Genomic DNA, 17,880 nt, shown 5'->3' on the forward strand with positions numbered 1-17,880 from the left:
GACTGGGGAACCATGTTGGCCGGTGAAAAGACGCCCTCTTCTTGCGCAGCCGGGATGTGCAGGAGGAGGATTTCAGCCCGAGATGAGCACAGACGAGCGGTTCTACTCTTCCCATGGTCGCAGTGTCTCTCTCTCCCTCTCTCTCTCCCCCCCCTCAGCCAATGTGCGCACGGTGACGCTGCGCAAAGGCAGGATCTAGTCCCGACTGCGCCGTCGTATTTAACACACCCACCCAGATCCTACACATGCTACACGAGGCTGCTGCTGTCCTCTTCTCACACTAGCTGCGCTCCTGGAGGCTGCCTGGCCCCGCGGGGAGGATTCCTGTCTCCCGCTACCCGACGGGCGCGTTCTGGTTCCAGATGTGACAGAATTACGCATCCCGCCGAGGATCGCCCGAGGTGGATGAGAGCGCACGCGTCGGCTCCTTCTGCGGGGACTTTCCACAAAAAACAAAACAGTTTATTGCTAAGAGCTGCACTCCCAGTACGTTTCTACCCCACGTCCCAGCTGGTGCTGCTGCTGCTGGGATCCAGGCTGGACGCTGGGACCTCTGCGCGCAACTCGGACCTCCCGGACACCTCCGCGTTTAATGGATCCATTTCCTCAGCTGGTTTGGGACCGTGCTCACTGGTTCTGCACAGTATCCGGGGGTCGACTGTGTGCAGAGAATGTGGTTTGCGCCAATCCAGCGCCGGCGTGAACCCACTCGACCTGCTGCACCTGGACACCAGCGCGCACGGAGCGGAACTCTGATGCTGAAGATTCGAAGGCTGAACACTGAATCCTTCCCTCAAGACGGCCAGTGACGATGGCTCCTACGTGTTCAATGTGTATCTCATTCGATTGGCGTCCAGTCTGATCAACATCATCAGCGATGTAGTCAGCCTGTTCATCTGCGTGGTGATCATTTGCAGTAAATACTCCCATCTGCTCAAGCGGGAGACCATGAAGATGATCCTCCTGCGCAAATTCCGGGTTCTGATCCTCATGGTGTTCCTCATCGCCTGCTCCATGCACATCATGATCGACCTGCTGCCGAAGCTGGAGAGGCACGGCAACAGCGGCTGCTCCTGCTCCCACACGCCGAGCGAGGAGCCCCAGAGCTGGGGCAAGCAGCAGCAGCAGGGCTGGCCCAACAAGCACACCCTGCGGATCCTCCAGGACTTCAGCAACGAGCCCAGCTCCAACGTGTCCTCCCACTCCCTGGAGAGGAGCCCGGCGGCCGGGGACAAAACGCAGGCTCTCCGCAGGCTGGAGCTCCACGGGCTGCGCGGGGACAGGAAGAGACAGTTCATACAGGACGCCGCGGGGGCCAAGAACATGCCGGTGAAGGGTTCAAGGTTGCTGGCTCTCTACGAGCACCCCTTGTATAAGAGAGCCCTGCCACCTCTGACGGACGAGGACACGCTGTTCAACGTCAACACGGACATCCGATTTGACCCCAAGGCAGCAGAGGATCAGGCATGGTAAAAAAAAAACCTGAAGCATGTCCCAGCCAGCCTCTCACCCCTGATTAAACATTTTTATAATTTGTCTAAAAAGCCAAACATCACATGCAGGGGCTTACAGCTCGGCCCAATCACATTAGTCTGTGCTCATGTGCTGTTGCACAACACCTGTCACTCTTTACACAAAAACCTGAAAATCCTCTCTTTCTTGTTCTCTCCCCCCACTCTCATTCTTTCTTCTCTCACTCCTCCTCTTGTCATCCAGGAATACTGAAGGCAACTTAGATGAGTTCAGCCCCACAGGGGAGCTGACAGCAGAGTCCTACCCCAACTGGCTCCGCTTCCACATTGGGATTAATCGATACGAGCTGTACTCCAGACACAACCCGGTCATCGATGCCCTCCTGAAGGACCTGGTCACCCAGAGGATCACCAGTGTGGGTGAGTCATGAGCAAAAGAAACAAACAACAGATGGGGTGACTCAATGGCAGCAGCAGCAGCCACAGCCGACAGGAGAGTTTGGGTGCACAGATGGAGGGTCAAGCTTACACACGTCTTTTGGTCACACTCAAATCAAACCTAACCTTAAGGTGTGTTGAGCTTTAGAGATGATCTTAGATACTTTAATGACACTCGGACAGATCACTTCCCTGCAGACGCACACAGACAGTAGTTTTTCTCATGCATTGAACCCGGGCCATATTGGCTGTACAGTCATTAGATGACAGATGAGAGGTCAAAGTAAGAGAAAGGGGCGTCAGCAATGTTGCCAGAATTGACTTGATGCCAAGTTGCCCAGATCTCAGAGTAGAACAATCTTAAATATTTCTAAAGGAAAAAAAACATTCAACTGCATGTTTTTAAACATCTTAAGTGGGTCACAAATACCTGTATTTAGACATCAATAAACAGACTTTGTTAGGTTTGTTCTGTGGTGCTAAATAAGGAATTTAGTCCTTCACATCCTGTTACAGTATGAGGCTGAATAGAAGTAACCAAAACCATGGTTACAGGGATAAAATAGTATCTGTAAATCGTCTGCGAGAGCAGGGCTAAGACTTTTAAAAGGTTTCTGTTCCACAGCAAAGACTTTGTAATCGAATAACTATGTAAAAAGGAATTGCAGCTATTTAACTAAGTGCCCTGTTAGCCTCAGTTGTAATACCTAGAGAGGAGAAGGAGGCGGAAAACTTTGCCTGCTCATTCGAATAAGACGCAGCCCAGGTCGGTGGAAAACAGTCCAATTTGGCAGCGCTGAGCGTCAGTTTAAGAGTAAGCCAAAGAGGAATATTTGCACCTAACATGCAGGAACAGAGTCTACGAGTCCAGAGGGACAGGAAAGCCTGCTCAGTGATGGACAAGTGTTTTCCTCGCTATCACAGACACAGATGATATAAACACTCGCCTAACCACGACACGCAAGAATGCATGAAGAAGGAAGTCCGCTGCAGGCTATCTATCGTACGACAGCGCTGACTCTGATCAGCCTGCACACTCCTGCCGCCCGAGTCTGCAGGAATAAGAGGTGCCGCAGCAGAATGCATCAAGCTGTAGATAACACCTGGCTCTCAATGCCAATCACACAGCTACTGTACATTGGGGTTTGATTCATATCAAATTCTGGGACTTTTTATTTGAATTGACAAGCGCAAATCAAATCTAGCTTTCGACCGAAAACGCCACAAAGCCTTTGCTGCAAGTGCAGGTGGATACCTGACGACGGCAATAATCCACCCCGGGGCGGTTCTATGGAATCTATTCCTGCTTTTTTTTCTCTCCCTCTGGGGAGATTGTCTTCCTTTTTGGCTCCGTCCAGCTCCCACATTCCAAGAGTGCTTGTCGACTCAAGGTCTCGCATCTGGCACTCACCGTAAAAAGTGATTGCAGATTTCAGATTTATCTGCCAATGACAAAACTGTTGCTGGCCTGTAGCTAAGATTAAATACTTATCGGCAGGCAGGATTAACTGTTTGTAGAACTACCTGTGCTGCCTTGGTCACTCCACAAAGACTTTCTTCCCTTTCTTTTTCTGTCCTTTCTGCTCAAGAACGTCTTTGTTTTTCCCAGATCTGCTCCCTCGTCTGTCGGTGGATAGAGGAACGAGTTTGCAGCGTCTCTAGCCGGCTAAATACATGGTGGCTCAGTAATTACAGAGCCTTATAACACAGGCCTGGGGCAGAATACCAATAGAAGCCAACAGCACTCAGTTATTATCTCAACTTAAGGATAGGACTGCTTGGATGTATTTTGTACTATAACCTCTTATGACCAATGTTCATCAGTGGAGACATAGCGTGCAGCAGCCGCGGAATCAGATATGATAATACGTATGATTTTAACAAAGGTTTTGCTTACCGTGAGTGGAGGTTAAAATGAAACATTAATTTTCATGATCTTTGAACTGCCGCTCCACATGCATGAGTTCCTATCGAGTAAATCTAAACGACCCTTTATTTGAAACGTCTCTCAACACAGTCCGCAGCAGGTGAGGTCAGGCGGACATCGATCCATCCGCTTGTCATTTTCTCTCTGTAAACATTTGGCTTGTCTTCATGATTCCCATATGTAGAAATAAATAAGAGAATTGATCGAGAGGGTTGTTCTTTGGCAAAAGGCCACCGAAACGCCGTTTCCAATCAGTTGAAGAAATAACAGGCAGCAGATTGTTTTAGCTCTGTGTAGTCCTCGCCGAGCCCAGTCCTCGAGAGCCTTTAGACGGCATTAGCATGTTCAAAAAGGGACGAAACATGAAGGACAGAGGGATGATTAGAAACACAAAAAGACAGAGAGACGAAAGAGAGCGAAAGCGAGCGAGACATCGGCGCCCCAGAGAATTCACACAGAGAGAGTAAACAGCATAGGAACAGAGAGCGGCGGTCGGGCACTCACTGTCCTTCACCCTCTCTGTTTCTCTTCCCATCAAACAAACACTGTGACATCAGTCCTCGGTCTTTTCAGACTGCGAGCACACACAAATACAGACACACGGACAAACACGCATCTATGCACACACGCAACAGTGCGCTTCACTTAGCCGGGCAAAGGGAAATCGATTGTGGAGGCATCAGGTGTGCCTTGACATGTCAGTGTCAGTCAATATCTCATTCAACGAAACTATGGAAGCCTGTGAGCAGATTAGTGTAAGCAGGCTCACCGGGTTTGCTTTGCTTTGATTCCGGCTTAATGGGTGTTTCATAGAAATAGATGGAGCCACACTAATGTTTAATCATTAAGTTGTTATGAAAAGAATCAATGGGGGGTCGATGCATACCCTGCGTGCGCATTGTAAATACTATGAATACACATTCTATAATTGCCCTGCTGCGCTTTCATAATGATACTTTTTTTTTTACACTAACATTGCATTTTGAGCCGTTGATTCATTTCAGAGCTGTGTGCATTGCTCTTTGTTGCTCACTCGCTCTCACACACAAACACATTGACATTACAGTCCCACTGACCAGTAGCAGCACTGGGAGAAATCGGTGGCCCGTCTCGGCTTGCTGGTTAGAATCAACACACAGCTTCAGAACACATTCACATTGGGTTTTGAGACTTTTTGCAGGTTTCTTTATATTTTCTGATATTTTATAGCTATTAATTTCTGTGTAATTTCTGTGTATCTTGTTAATTTGTTGTCGACTGAAGTTGCGTTAGATTTTTTGTGTTAGTCAGAGCTACAGTTCCAGATTAACTGAACTCTAAACTTGAGCGGACAAAATAATCACTCGTTTAAAAAAGGCAAGGCAGATGCGTGTTTTATTTATTAATTTATTGATAGAATTCAGTAAGTGTTTTTTAATTACTGAGATAAAATGGCGTATGATTGTTATGAATGTCGAAGGTCAGAATGGCTAACCAGCTATTAGGTAATACCTAGCGGCCAACCCTTTGAGAAACTAAAACTCAACTCCAGTGGGTCTACTTTTATCAGTCACTGTTGGTTTACATTAGCACGGCTCATTTATTTCCTTCAACAGTGAGCTATGTGAAGTTTTGCACTAACAGTAAATGCATTGTATATATTGTTAATAGCAGTCTTATCTATTTGACTCCGACAGCGATGAAGTCTGGAGGCACTCAGCTGAAGCTCATCATGACCTTCCAGAACTACGGCCAGGCTCTGTTCAAACCTATGAAGTAAGTTATTTTTGCTCTTCAGCAAAAAATGCATTTTATGCTCCACATGTGTTAAATGAAAGTTTCCTCGAGCAGCGTTTTCCTCGGGTTAAACTGCCCTCACTTCTTGCCTGCTCCACCAGGCAGGGTGGCCTGTGTCGGGTTCACCCTCTTTGACAAAAGGCAATCTCTTCTGCATCGCGTTAAACCTTGAGTGCCATTTCAGCATAAAACTCCAACCATGCAGCCTTCGACTGACTTCCTTTCTCCCATCCCACCAACTACTCATTCTCCTCACAACATCAATCTCATTTCCTCATTCTCCTCTCTGGCCATATATCAAATTGCCTTTCATTTCAGCACAATCATGATATCAGACAGACGGCCCGACAGTGTTCTGCTGTGTCAGAGCCAAACGTTAAACAGGCATTTCACCTCCCGGGGCTTTCAGGTGACACAGCACATCCTTCAGTCGCCACGTTGGAGGTCGCCGGCCCTCGGGCTACAGCGACTTTCCTTTTATGACTGATTCATCTGATCAATTTTCAGTGTTTTGAGGTTAGAACTTCTTGTCAGCTAAATGTCACCGCCTTGTAGTCAGCACCTGATTTGGGTTGTTTGCAAACACAAGTGGACTTATCCTACATCCTGTGATGCTCTGAACACAACGCAGTCCAAACAAATGAGTTTGTGGTTCTGAATGGAACTTTTTCAATGGATGGGTTACCTCCAAATTTCAACCTGTGAACTAAAGCATATCATTAATATCTCACATAAAGAGGTGAAAACAACATGTTCCTGTTCTACCAAAGCCTTCCTCTGCACACTTTGTAATACACATTGGCTTAACTGGTAGAGGAGATAAGTCTCCCCAGTGGTAAAAAATACCCGGTAGATACTGTGAAATATTTGATTAATTCACTTGTTCTTTATCCACGCTGTCATATTTAGCAGATAAGACATCCCGGGAGAAGTGCTCTTTGCTTCTAATCCCTTCTCGATTGGTGGATTTAAATGTCACCCGTCCTTTGTTATGGTGATTGTGATTTAATTGTGGGTTAATGGTTTTCTACGCAGGCTGTTGTCTGGCCCCTGCATGTAGGCACGGAGAGCGGGGTTAAGCCTGTGGATGATAGGTAGTAAGGTTTTCAGTGGGAGGAAAGGCTATTTAGGGACTGGTGTAATTACTGCTTCAATCGTACCACACACTAAGTCAGGCCAGACGCAACAAGCCTGAAATCATGCTGACAGGCCGAGGTAGAGGAGAGATGAGAACGAGGTGAGAGGAGGGTTAAAGATCGGAAAGAAGAGGGTGTGAGGGAGGAGAGAGGAGAGGTGAGAGGCCAAGGACCGGTGGAGACGGCGAGGGGAAGGAAGAGAGACAGATGAGGAGACTCAGGCAGAGAGTGTTGTCGATACACACGCACCGAGTGGAAATCCTCCGATTATCTCGGTGCACTGCCTCGAATTTGAACCCAGACGGAAAATGTGAAATGACATTTTCCGAGAAAAGCATGGGGTGATGGGTTTGGATGTAAATCTGTTGCTTGACAGTCGGGGTTGTCGGAGCCGCCGTGATGTTTGATAATCCCCCAAAACAGCAAGAGCGAGTGGGGGGGCTTTTTTCATTCCCTGTTGCTTGAATGCACTTGACTTTAACAAAATAGGGCAACCCATGCTGGCATGCGCGTGTGTGTGTGTGTGTGTGTGTGTGTGTGTGTGTGTGTGTGTGTGTGTGTGTCTGGTGTGTTTGTGTGAGAGAGTGTGTGTGTGTGTGTGTGTGAGAGAGAGTGTGTGTGTTTGTGTGTGTGTGTGAGAGAGTGTGTGTGTGTGTATGAGAGAGTGCGTGTGTGGGTGTGAGAGAGTGTGTGTGTGTGTGTGTGTGTGAGAGAGTGTGTGTGTGTGTGTGTGTGTGTGAATGAGTGTGTGTGTGTGTGAGAGAGTGTGTGAGAGTGTGTGTGTGTGTGTGAGAGAGAGTGTGTGAGAGTGTGTGTGTATGTGTGTGTGTGTGTGTGTGAGAGTGTGTGTGTGTGTGTGTGTGTGTGTGAGAGTGTGTGTGTGTGTGTGTGTGTGAGAGTGTGTGTGTGTGTGTGTGTGTGTGAGAGAGAGTGTGTGATAGTGTGTGAGAGTGTGTGTGTGTGCTAAATTGGACACTAATCAAGGTCTTGACAGATTTGCACATTCATTGTCATTCCAGCTATATACATCATTGCAGAGATCACACACACGCACACACACACACACACACACCACACACACACACACTTAACACCCAACGTCATCCCCTTCGTTGCCAAATCTGCTGGTGTGTTTCTGCATGGTGCATCAAAGAGACAGAGGCTGAGAGATCAAAGGCTTCTTCGGCTGTGCTCTTCTGCTCGGCTCCTCTCCACTCCTAATGCAAATGTGTGCCAGGCAGTCAGGCAGTGGGGGCGGGGGGGGGGGGGGGGGCGGGCAGGAAAGGCATGCACGCAGCGTCTGGGTATAGCCATCGACCCTCCAACCTTCCATATCTGTGGAAACCTGGACTCTCGCTCCTCCGCTCTCTCTCTCTCTCTGCTTATCGTCTCTTTCACGTTCTAGGTATTCTCCATCATTCAACCTCGCTCTCTCTGCAACTCGGTCTGTTTGTTTTTCTCTCGTGCAAGGTCTTTACTGAAGAGCACAGATGAAGAAATCCATTAACAGGCTTGCCCTATTGATTCTACAGGTATTCTCTCTTCTTTCTGTTCCTCTATACCTCTCAGAGAGAGAGAGAGAGAGAAGAAGAGAGAGTGATACTCTGATACTACAGTGAGTGATGTTGTTCAGTGATGGTTCCTCTTTATGTGTCTGTAAAGCCTCACACACCTTAGCATGATGTATGGGAGATTTAATCAGAGTCTGCTCTATTGAGACACCACAAAAATGGCTCACAATACCTGTCCACTATGATGAAACCTGGATGAATCAGCCCATTGAACTGCTGTCTGCGGTTCACTTTTCCAGACGTGGAATAAACCCAGTCTTAACAGGTCTAATCTAACTCAAGGCCTGTTGGGCAACATTTGTGAAGACTACAGTCCTGGTGAGATCAGAGAGACTTAATGGGATGGACCCAAAAATCCCAGTTGAGTCCCAGCCCTGTGTTGCATCAGCAGACAGTTGAAAAACATTTTATATCCTGAATAATACCCAGTTTGATGACTAAGCACAATAACCATCTTCGTCATCCTCTGCATCCTGTTATGCTTATGGCCGGGACTGAATGGCAGCATTTCCATAATTTATTATTTTATTCCCATAATAAACAAACGCTTTGCACTGTCAAGTTTGGGGCATTTTCTAAACATGTGTGTTTGTTTAAAAACATGGTCTTCAAATATATACGCCTGTGGAAGTCAAGGTACAGGGGCTGTGCTTGTGGAGATGTGGCTTTCTATTCTGAATCAGCGTGTAATGAAATGACCACGTCATCTGCATGCATTTGGATATTAACAGGCAGAAGATAGATTAACTCTTTAAATACTGAACTAGAATAACTGCCTCATGATTATTTGGATGTATGTCTCCACCAATTCTCTATCAGTCAAGTCGCAGTTTAAATCCATGTCTGTCCAAACTCATTTTATATCTGTAGTGAAGCCTTAAAAAGAAGGAACAAATCGAATCAGTTCATCTGTCATGCCAAGTGAATGTTTATGCCAAACATTAAGATACTACCTTAAGAGAATGGGACCAATAGACGTATGGACGGGCAACTTAAAAGCGTGATGCTTCCGGCCACAGCTCTTGCCGACTTTGAGGCATAAAACAGGAATAAGTAGTCAAGAAATACTCTTGTTACTTACTGGTTGTTCTTGTAAATGTAGTTCAGTGTGAGCCGAGTAGTGCCCCTAGTTGTCCCTGTGTGGTTATGTATGAGACAGAGATAAGGCAGAATCCAGTGTTGCCTGAAAGGTGAAACTCTAAAGCCTTGTGTCCTGCTAATGAAGCTAAACATTACTGCCAGTGCACAATGTTTGATCTTCGATTGATCACGCTGTAAGTCCCCCCTTAGTTTTAACTCCCATTGGATAACTGGATGCCATGTAGCAAAAAACGGGTCACAACTGTGGCCATCACCAATTAAAATGGAAGCACTACAAGGTGGAGTGGTAGCCCATAGCAGCGCTCTGTAGCCCTGAAGAAAGAAAGTGTTTCCCTTTGAAAAGGTACAGTCCCTCTGGGAGGACCACTCCAGCAGCAAGACATTTTGTACCTTCAAAAGCGTACCCTCAAGTTCAAATAATATACAGTATATATATATATATATAGTGCACCTATTTCTGTCAGAAAGGTCCATGTTCCTTTTAGTGCAAATAAAGAGGTGCACATATAAAAACTTAAGGACATCTAGGGACCTTTTTTACAATATCACCTGCAGATATAGAGCCGCTGTACGGTGGGTTTGAGTCCCAGCTGTAGTGTTGTACTTTCTGAGCAGTTTGAACCTGAGTGTCTCGGTTGTGAAAACAATCTTTTATTTTACGTCCGTCTTCGTCTCCTCCTGCCGTTATGGCTCTGAGCTGGAGAAGCATGATTGCAACATTTTGCAGTGAAATTAGTCTCCGAGCTCACAAAGCCCATTAGCTGACGAGCGCGGATGATCGACGAAGGAAGGCGCGATGATTGATATAATGATGGTCTTCCGTTTCTTCTTGCCTCTGCTTAATTGTATCGCTTGTCAATCCAAAGACTCTCGGGTTCAGTCACATGGGAGCGTTTCGCAAATTAGATATCTGCTCTTTCCGCCGCCCCTCCCCCTCCGAGCGATCCATATCGGGCGCCGCGTCGGGTCCCTGAGTAATTTTTGATTGACACATCGGGGAGACGAGAGACGGGAGGCACATGATGTCACATCGTTTGTGTCAATAACATATTGACGGGAGCACAAATAACAGCCTGGAGAAAATGTCTGTATTAAATGAGAAATATGAGTGGGAAATTGGCCGCATGCAAGTGTTGATGCTGTTTCATTAAGCGGCCTCAGCTGTGGGAGGTGAAAGAATAAGATTGACGGAGCTTTGTGTGGAGCCAGGTTGGGCAAGTTTTAACAAAAAGCCTTATTATCCTGTCTAAATTTGCCTTTGAACAAGGCAAACAGTAAACACTGGGAGACTGATGAGACAAGGACAATCCAGCCCTTGTTCCTGTATGTCGCCGGGCAAAATGGACGTCAAAAATACTAACCTCTATATGGACGGGCCTCTGTTTTCCCCCTGTCATTCTTTATATATATTTTTGCTGGGTTGGTATGTCGGTTGTCAGCTTGTCTGCATGTGTGCTTGTTTACTGTGTGATGCTGCACTCGCAAGGTCTTCTGTGCCTGTGCTGCGACTTTGAGTCAGAAAATAAAGGGATGAGCCGCCTCAGGACAAGTCATTCAGAGAGCGCAGATGATGAGTGTGTCTCTCTTTGGAAAATACAGGACATTCACAGCAGCACAGTGGCAGAGCCGAGGGGCCGCGGCGCCACGTTAACCCGCACGCTGCCAGCCCAGGTACCTGGAAATAATGCAACACACACATCAGCCGCCGCAGTGAACCGTGGCATGAAGCATTCAAACACAATCACGTGGACATATGCAGCACGTATAGTAATTACAATCTGTACTGTACACGCTTGCGGCATTAAAGCAGGTAGCACATCAGTGAAATCCACAGTAGCATTTGCATGGATTACATGCTTTTTTAATTCAAGGAAAGTTTACATCTATTATAAGCTGTTTTTGTACGTGCTCACATTACACCCCTATGTGCACAAATTCACGTAACATTCAGAATGTATTGAAAAAGAACTGTCAACTCTCAGCAATCCTCCGACTATCACAGTCCAGTTTCTCTTAATCAAAAGGCGTGTTTAAGTTGACTTCATAATACAACACAGCGTGCGCGTGCTCCGCTTCTTAAACTCAAGAGCTGTGTATAATAGCAGAATATTATAATCGCTTGCAAAAAAGCATTTACTGACCTGAGGAAACGTCTCTGTTCGGTTCTTTTCTGCGCCGCCACCTGGCTCTGCTCGGCTTGAGGAACCAGTTGAATAATTAATCTAAAATTACAGCCACTGTGAGACGTGTGATTTAGCCGCGTAGCTCTCTGCTTAATGTTCTGGCTGTTTCCCCCGCGCTATAATTGTTTCACCGGGGTATTATTGTCTGCCCAACAGTTTGTGCCGACGCAGAAATTAAAGTGTTTACGGCATATTTTGTGTTCAAGTGCTAAGTTTAAAGTAAAGTGCTCACACAAGCGCATGAGTTCAGCGGGTACGCAAACACACATCAGTCATCACATGTAAAGACGAGATTTTGCAATAGCTGAACATATATTTCCGTGTGCAGCAGAGGGATACATATAATAAAATGGAGCCCTCAGGCCTGGTAATCTGACCCCCTTACCGTCTTCCCTGCAGAGAGTGTGACACACTGCTGGTGCACCAGGATCATGTAGAGCACATCTGCACTGTTTTCACCCAATACACTGTGTGCTAGCCTGGCTGTTCCCAGCATGTACAGAGAGATGAAGATTTAAAAAAAAGACGACACAAAAGTGGTGAAATCCACCCACATGCTACCGAACCTCCATCATAATAATACTATCAGCACTTTGACTGAGGCTGGATACCAAGCTAAGAACACCGCCGGATAAATAGGTGAAAAGAAGAGAGGGGGTGCACTTGCAGAGCACTGTTGCTAGGGCAAGCTGAAATGACAGCCATGTCAGGGATGGCGTTTGGAGACGTAGACAGATTTCCATTGGGCTGGACTCACATAATGGAAAACTGTTAATCCCTCTTGAGATGATCTATATTGTTAAAGGTTGTCTGCTACCAAGAGGGTTGATGCCCTGAACATGGTTTTATACAGCTCCTATGAAAAGACAGAGTCATATTATTGATGAATCGCGCTTGCATTTGTATTGCACTGCTAGTTCACATCAATGGTTATTACATTTCTATAAACAGATTATACATGTGAATACGCAGACTCCTGGTTTCAGAGCTTCCTGGTTTGCGTTTCAGCTTCAGTTCATGTTTAACTGCATTCATATGCAGGTAGCTGCCAAAAATGTCATCTGGACCTAAAACTCTGATAAAAGAAAGTAACGCAACCAGTGTGCGGCAAACTCAAGACTTTTCCCAGATCTCCACTAAGCCCCAAAATATTGGCCATTGCCCCCAGAGGCTAATTCAGATGATTGCTGATGGGCTCTTACATCGCTACATAACAAAACACATTATAGATGAAAAACATGATTCTCTCATCCATGGTCTTACAGGATGAAAATATCTTTTTTTTAAATGCAGATGGAATATTTAGTAATTGAAAATAAAGGCTAAACTGACTCACCCTGATTATAATCCCTTAAACATGGGTCTGAAGTTGTCGTGGTAATGGACAGCAAGCGGTGCTATGCTATAGGAAAACATGCTATGAGCACTTAGCGACAGAAGCTTATGCAACTAATCTATGGTCCGGTGGGAACAGGAAAGAAAAAAAAGCTCCACATAAGGAGATAGCTCACTGTAATAATCTGTTAATGTATTGTTGGCGTTCTGCCATCCCCAGTAATCAGCCATCATGATTTATGTAGGATGTAGATATTAGTAAGCCAGTGATGTTTTCCTCAGGAATAGATTCTGACGCTCGCTGCCATTTTTAATCAGTGTGGTTGATTAGCATAATCATTAAGTTTGACAGGTCTGTAAGATGCCGGCATCAACTTCTCTCCTTTCTATTTCCTCACTGCTTTTAAAAAAAAAAAAAAAAAACTCCACATCAGCATCCGTTCATCTCAGGACTTCCTCGCGCTGCACTGCTGTCGCTGCAAGTGAGATCTCAGCGTGCGTGTGTGTGTGCGAGTGTGCGAGAGCAACCTCTCACCACTTTCGACACGCGGCACTCCAAACTGTCACGGCATTCCTACTGCAGTTGCCTAGGAGACAGAAAGTGGTGATATTTTGGGTTTTTGCACGATGATATATGTGTATTTGTATCTCTATGTGTGTGTGTTTGTGCTCATGTGCCCGTGCATGTGATACTGTTGTGGTAAATTCCATACAGCACGCTCGCTCAGGCCTTTCCAGGAGCAGAAATGTCTCGGCGATATTATCAGTCAACTGCCCCCTTCAGGTATGTGTTATCAGCTCTAATGTTGTGTTGGAGGAACGATAACACAGTGTTGCAGCCAGCAGAAATGACAGAGCCAGCATCCAATCTGCATATCAAAGCCTCGGCGAAATTCCTCTGCCATCTGTGTGTGTGTGTGTGTGTGTGTGTTAGTGTGTGTGTGGACACCCGAGCGAATGCCAGAGCTGCACACACACTTACACACACATGCGTGCAATTCAGATGTGCGTGCTGTGCGGCGATTTCCTCTGCAGTCTCAGAGGCAAGTCGTTCCCGGGTCGTCACCACTGCAGTTCATCGTGGATAGACTCCTTCATTGTTTCTCGGAAATAATAAAAAAGACGTTTAATTACTCGCCCGTCAACGTTTCAGAACAAACCTGATCCAGCTCCGTGTTTCTTTGGGAACGTGGGCTTTGATACCATCTGTCATCTTGTCTCTTTGCCTGGAAGGAGCCGTCAGTCAGAGGCAGGCTCTAGTCTCTGCCCGGACACAGTGCACCTCGACAGATGATGTGACAATCACCGCAGACATTGAATCATCGGGGCTGTCGTCCTCGTCGGGGGGGAGGAGAAGAGGCGCAGAGGGTGTTTGATAACTGGAAATGAGCCTTTTATGTCTTCTGAGCGTTAATGAACAAAGGGAGAGTGGGACGGTGTCATGTGTCCCCTTGTTTATTATCACACACTCCAGTTAAGAGGAATCACCAGCTGCTCTACATGCGAAATATTCAGGAGGCTCAAAATTTGCATTACGGGAAACACACGGAGCTTTTCACTTTCGCTGTGTGATCACACCGTGCGCTATCCTTTCTTTTGGCATCTTCATTACATTCTTACTTGTCGTTCATTCACTCTCACGATGCATAACACAAACAAACCAGGTCTTAGGAAGCAAAATTCACACTGACTCACAATGCTCCGGTTTGCTGGACGGCGTTTTGGAAACCTGTCATCTTACGAGGTTGGACATTTTTGGCAGCAGGGTGAATCTAAATAAATCTAACCGCAGACTCTTTTACTTTTGGCCAAAAAGCATGGACTCATGATCATTTACTTTCGGCGCTGTTTATACCAGTTTTAGGAGCATGTGAAGAAATAACAGAGGCCTGACGGCTGTTTGTTTTGCTCAGCTGTCGGCTATCAGATGTCAACATCCGTCTTCGTGTACCATTCAAACCTCGCGTTTTCTGGGTTGCTCCCTGCAGCTGGCCTACATTTTCACATCTTAAAAAACAGCAGCATTTCTCTTGGAAGAACCATTTTCACTGGTCTAGGTTTGGTTATTTGAGTCTTAAAGTTCAGGCCAAAAAAACTTCCCAACAGGTTCGGGGTGAAAGTCCCACTGTTTTCAGACATGAACTCAACAGAAAATGTCCAGAGATTTGAGTCCAATCACATTTGAACAACACAGCAGGAGATGGGTCTGGGTCAGACCTGGGGACAGGGACATTTACCGAACTTTCAGGACGCACCCCGGGTAGATCATGTATTGGTTGTTGTTGTAGGTTTTTCTGTTTTACAGAAGATTGGCATCAGCTTTTATAGTCAAAACCTCGTCAAAACTTGTTGTCTTCCTAAGTTGACATCCTTGCCAGCCTCTTCTTCTGGTATGGCACCGCTTTTTCATCTTGAAATATCCCTCCAGTTTTGCATCCGTCGTTTGTTTGAAACTTCATCGACACGCTGCTATATTCTATCGTGACCTCTCGCTGACACTTTCCTGACATTTAGCTCGAGGGCCTGTGGGAAAAGCCCTGGAAATTTTGCATTCTCATATACAGTCGCTCTAGAAATTTTTCAGGAAAATGTCCCGAGTTCATAGGGACAATGTGATTTGATTTAGCAGTGAGGCAGAAGTGCACTGCATGGTGCAAACATAATCCTTCAGTGCTTTTTCAAGTATGAGTGAAGTCCTGGAGAGACAGCTGTGCTCTGATGTTCATGTAAAAGACACTGAAAAAGTTTTGCTGCCACAAAGAGACGCAGCTTTAGTTTTACTGAAGTATCAATAGCTTTTATAGTTCGGTCTGCGGAGCCGAAGATTTCCTCCTGTGATCCTCCTCCTTTCTTTCTGTCTTTACCTTCACTCACCATTAAAGCCCCCTGCTCTCTTCTCGACTGTCCCCACGGCAGAAAGTGATCCCTTTTATAAGCTGCAGTTAGTGTCAGGGAAAACACCTTGGGGGGATCATTAGACCGCAATGAAGCAGGAGGTAAAACACCATGTTCACCCGTCGCTCTCCAACATTCCTGATTGTCAGGTTTAATTATAGCACTGCGAGGTCTTTGGGCGTTTATCTCATTTCTTCAACTCACCCTGCACCTCTCCCTTTCCAACAGACGGACACTCGGTCTAATTAGGCTCCCTCTTCCCCCCCCGAAGAGCCGGCCGCTCAGGGAGGCATTCTGGAACGTGGCGTTACGAGGGCATGTTGTGATATGTAATTAGCAAACAGCAGAGAGGCGACTGGGGTTACAGGGGGGGGGAAGAGGTTGTGTGAACCACAGCTGTCAGCACTCTGGTTATGGTATAGATGCAGGATTAAACAGCATCTGTTCAAAACTGGCAAACGCGTCACGAGCTTGATTAAAGTAGAAAGCTCTGCTCTTACAATTCTCAGCCTGACCAGTGACTTCCTCATCGCTGGAAAAGGAGAATAGTCAAAATAACTGATGCAACCAGCCTCAGATGGGGAGATTAAAAAGCCTTCCATAACGCCCAAGTCTCAACATGAACTGCCGCCTCAAGTGAATGGAAGAAGGTTGGATGTGCTGCACCAGAGTGAGGCTCTGCACTTAAACTGCACCGGTTGTCTTCGAAAATTAACATAATTTTTAAAACGACGACAGCATGTAATTTGTTTCACCGGGGTTGTGCTGCGTAAGTGGCACAATAATATACTCAGAGCGAGTTGGCTATTTTCTTATCGCAGCATTTTAATGTGCTCTATCGGCACGGAATGCAAATGTGATCACTGCTGGAACCAAAAAACATTAGGTAACAGATTATAATTGACTTAAAGAGCAACTGTTATGGAGTGTGACAGAAATGACATCAAATACAGTGATGCTGTGTTTGTTCTCAAAATATATTACTCAAGAGTGTATAATAAACATATTATTTCAATGTAAATCACTCATTTGTTTTACATTGTCGCCGGTTCTAAGAGAGATTATTCTTAAGATATTTTTCGTGTGTACAATTAGGGCCCGAGCACTGACATCAAAGGTCAGGTGAGGCCTTATTGAAATTGTAAGGATTATTATTATTTTTACTATTATTTAGGCAAATGAATTGGCTTTTTGAGGGCTTTAACATGCTCAAATTCTTACCAAAATTTGCAGAAAGTTAGAAAGTGGTGAAAATTTACGTATTCTGAGGGAATTTTCATTAAAGTTGTTTTTCGCTGAAGTCTGGCCACTGGGGGGCAGCACGACAATCTGTAACCTGCGGGCTGTGTATCACGATAGACGACATGACAGCTTGAAGCCTGAAGCCTCTCGAGCACCCCCTGCTGGCAGACCGCAGTATAGGTCCCACCGCATTCATGTTAGTGGATGGGACAGAGGCAATGCTAAAAAGTATGCGTCATTTATCTCTGTACTACTTTGAAGTTTGTTTTAAAATGAGCAGCGTCTTTTTTTGCTCCCCAACACGAGACAAATATATTAGATAATAATTATTGATTTGTAACAGCAAGCGAGACCTGTCTAATCATTATTTATGAAATTATTAGAACAAAATCAAAATAGATTAGTGCAGCTTTAAATGTTGCGCAATTAATCATCTAGGACTATCCAGTATAATAAAGATTTCCTCATTATTTTTACAAAGATATCGTCACATAAACTTGCAAAACACTCGTTCAACATCAGAGCCAGTTGCAGCTTAACAAACAAAAATACAAAGTGACACCGATATTATTTGAATGGTTTTTGTGTGTGTGTGTGTGTGTGTGTTTTGGCCGTCACATAGCATCTCCCCAGCCCCACAGATTATTAATGTCAGTGGAGGGTGGATAAAGAAAGGATAAAGAAACGACCATACGGTGGGGCTCACCAGGGATTATGATTTGTTGTTGTTTGCACAAAAAAAAAAATAAAAAAAGAGAGAGGGAGGAGAAGTGACTTCAGCTATTGTTGGGAGAAAGCAGCTTG

The 17,880-nt window shown here is 45.6% G+C and overlaps 1 protein-coding gene across 1 annotated transcript in view; it reads left to right on the forward strand.

Moving 5' to 3' along the window:
- Nucleotides 1–235: 235 nt before the first annotated feature.
- fam20cb (FAM20C golgi associated secretory pathway kinase b) overlaps nt 236–17,880 on the forward strand; it is a 51,188-nt gene continuing 33,543 nt past the window's right edge. Inside the window, exons 1-3 of the mRNA XM_061094586.1 lie at nt 236–1,469; nt 1,717–1,892; nt 5,514–5,592. Coding sequence (XP_060950569.1) covers nt 949–1,469; nt 1,717–1,892; nt 5,514–5,592 — 776 coding nt within the window. The 5' untranslated portion in view covers nt 236–948. The remainder of the gene's footprint in view (nt 1,470–1,716; nt 1,893–5,513; nt 5,593–17,880) is intronic.

The sequence above is a fragment of the Limanda limanda genome, chromosome 21 (assembly GCF_963576545.1).
Source record: "Limanda limanda chromosome 21, fLimLim1.1, whole genome shotgun sequence".
Taxonomy (NCBI): Eukaryota; Metazoa; Chordata; class Actinopteri; order Pleuronectiformes; family Pleuronectidae; genus Limanda; species Limanda limanda.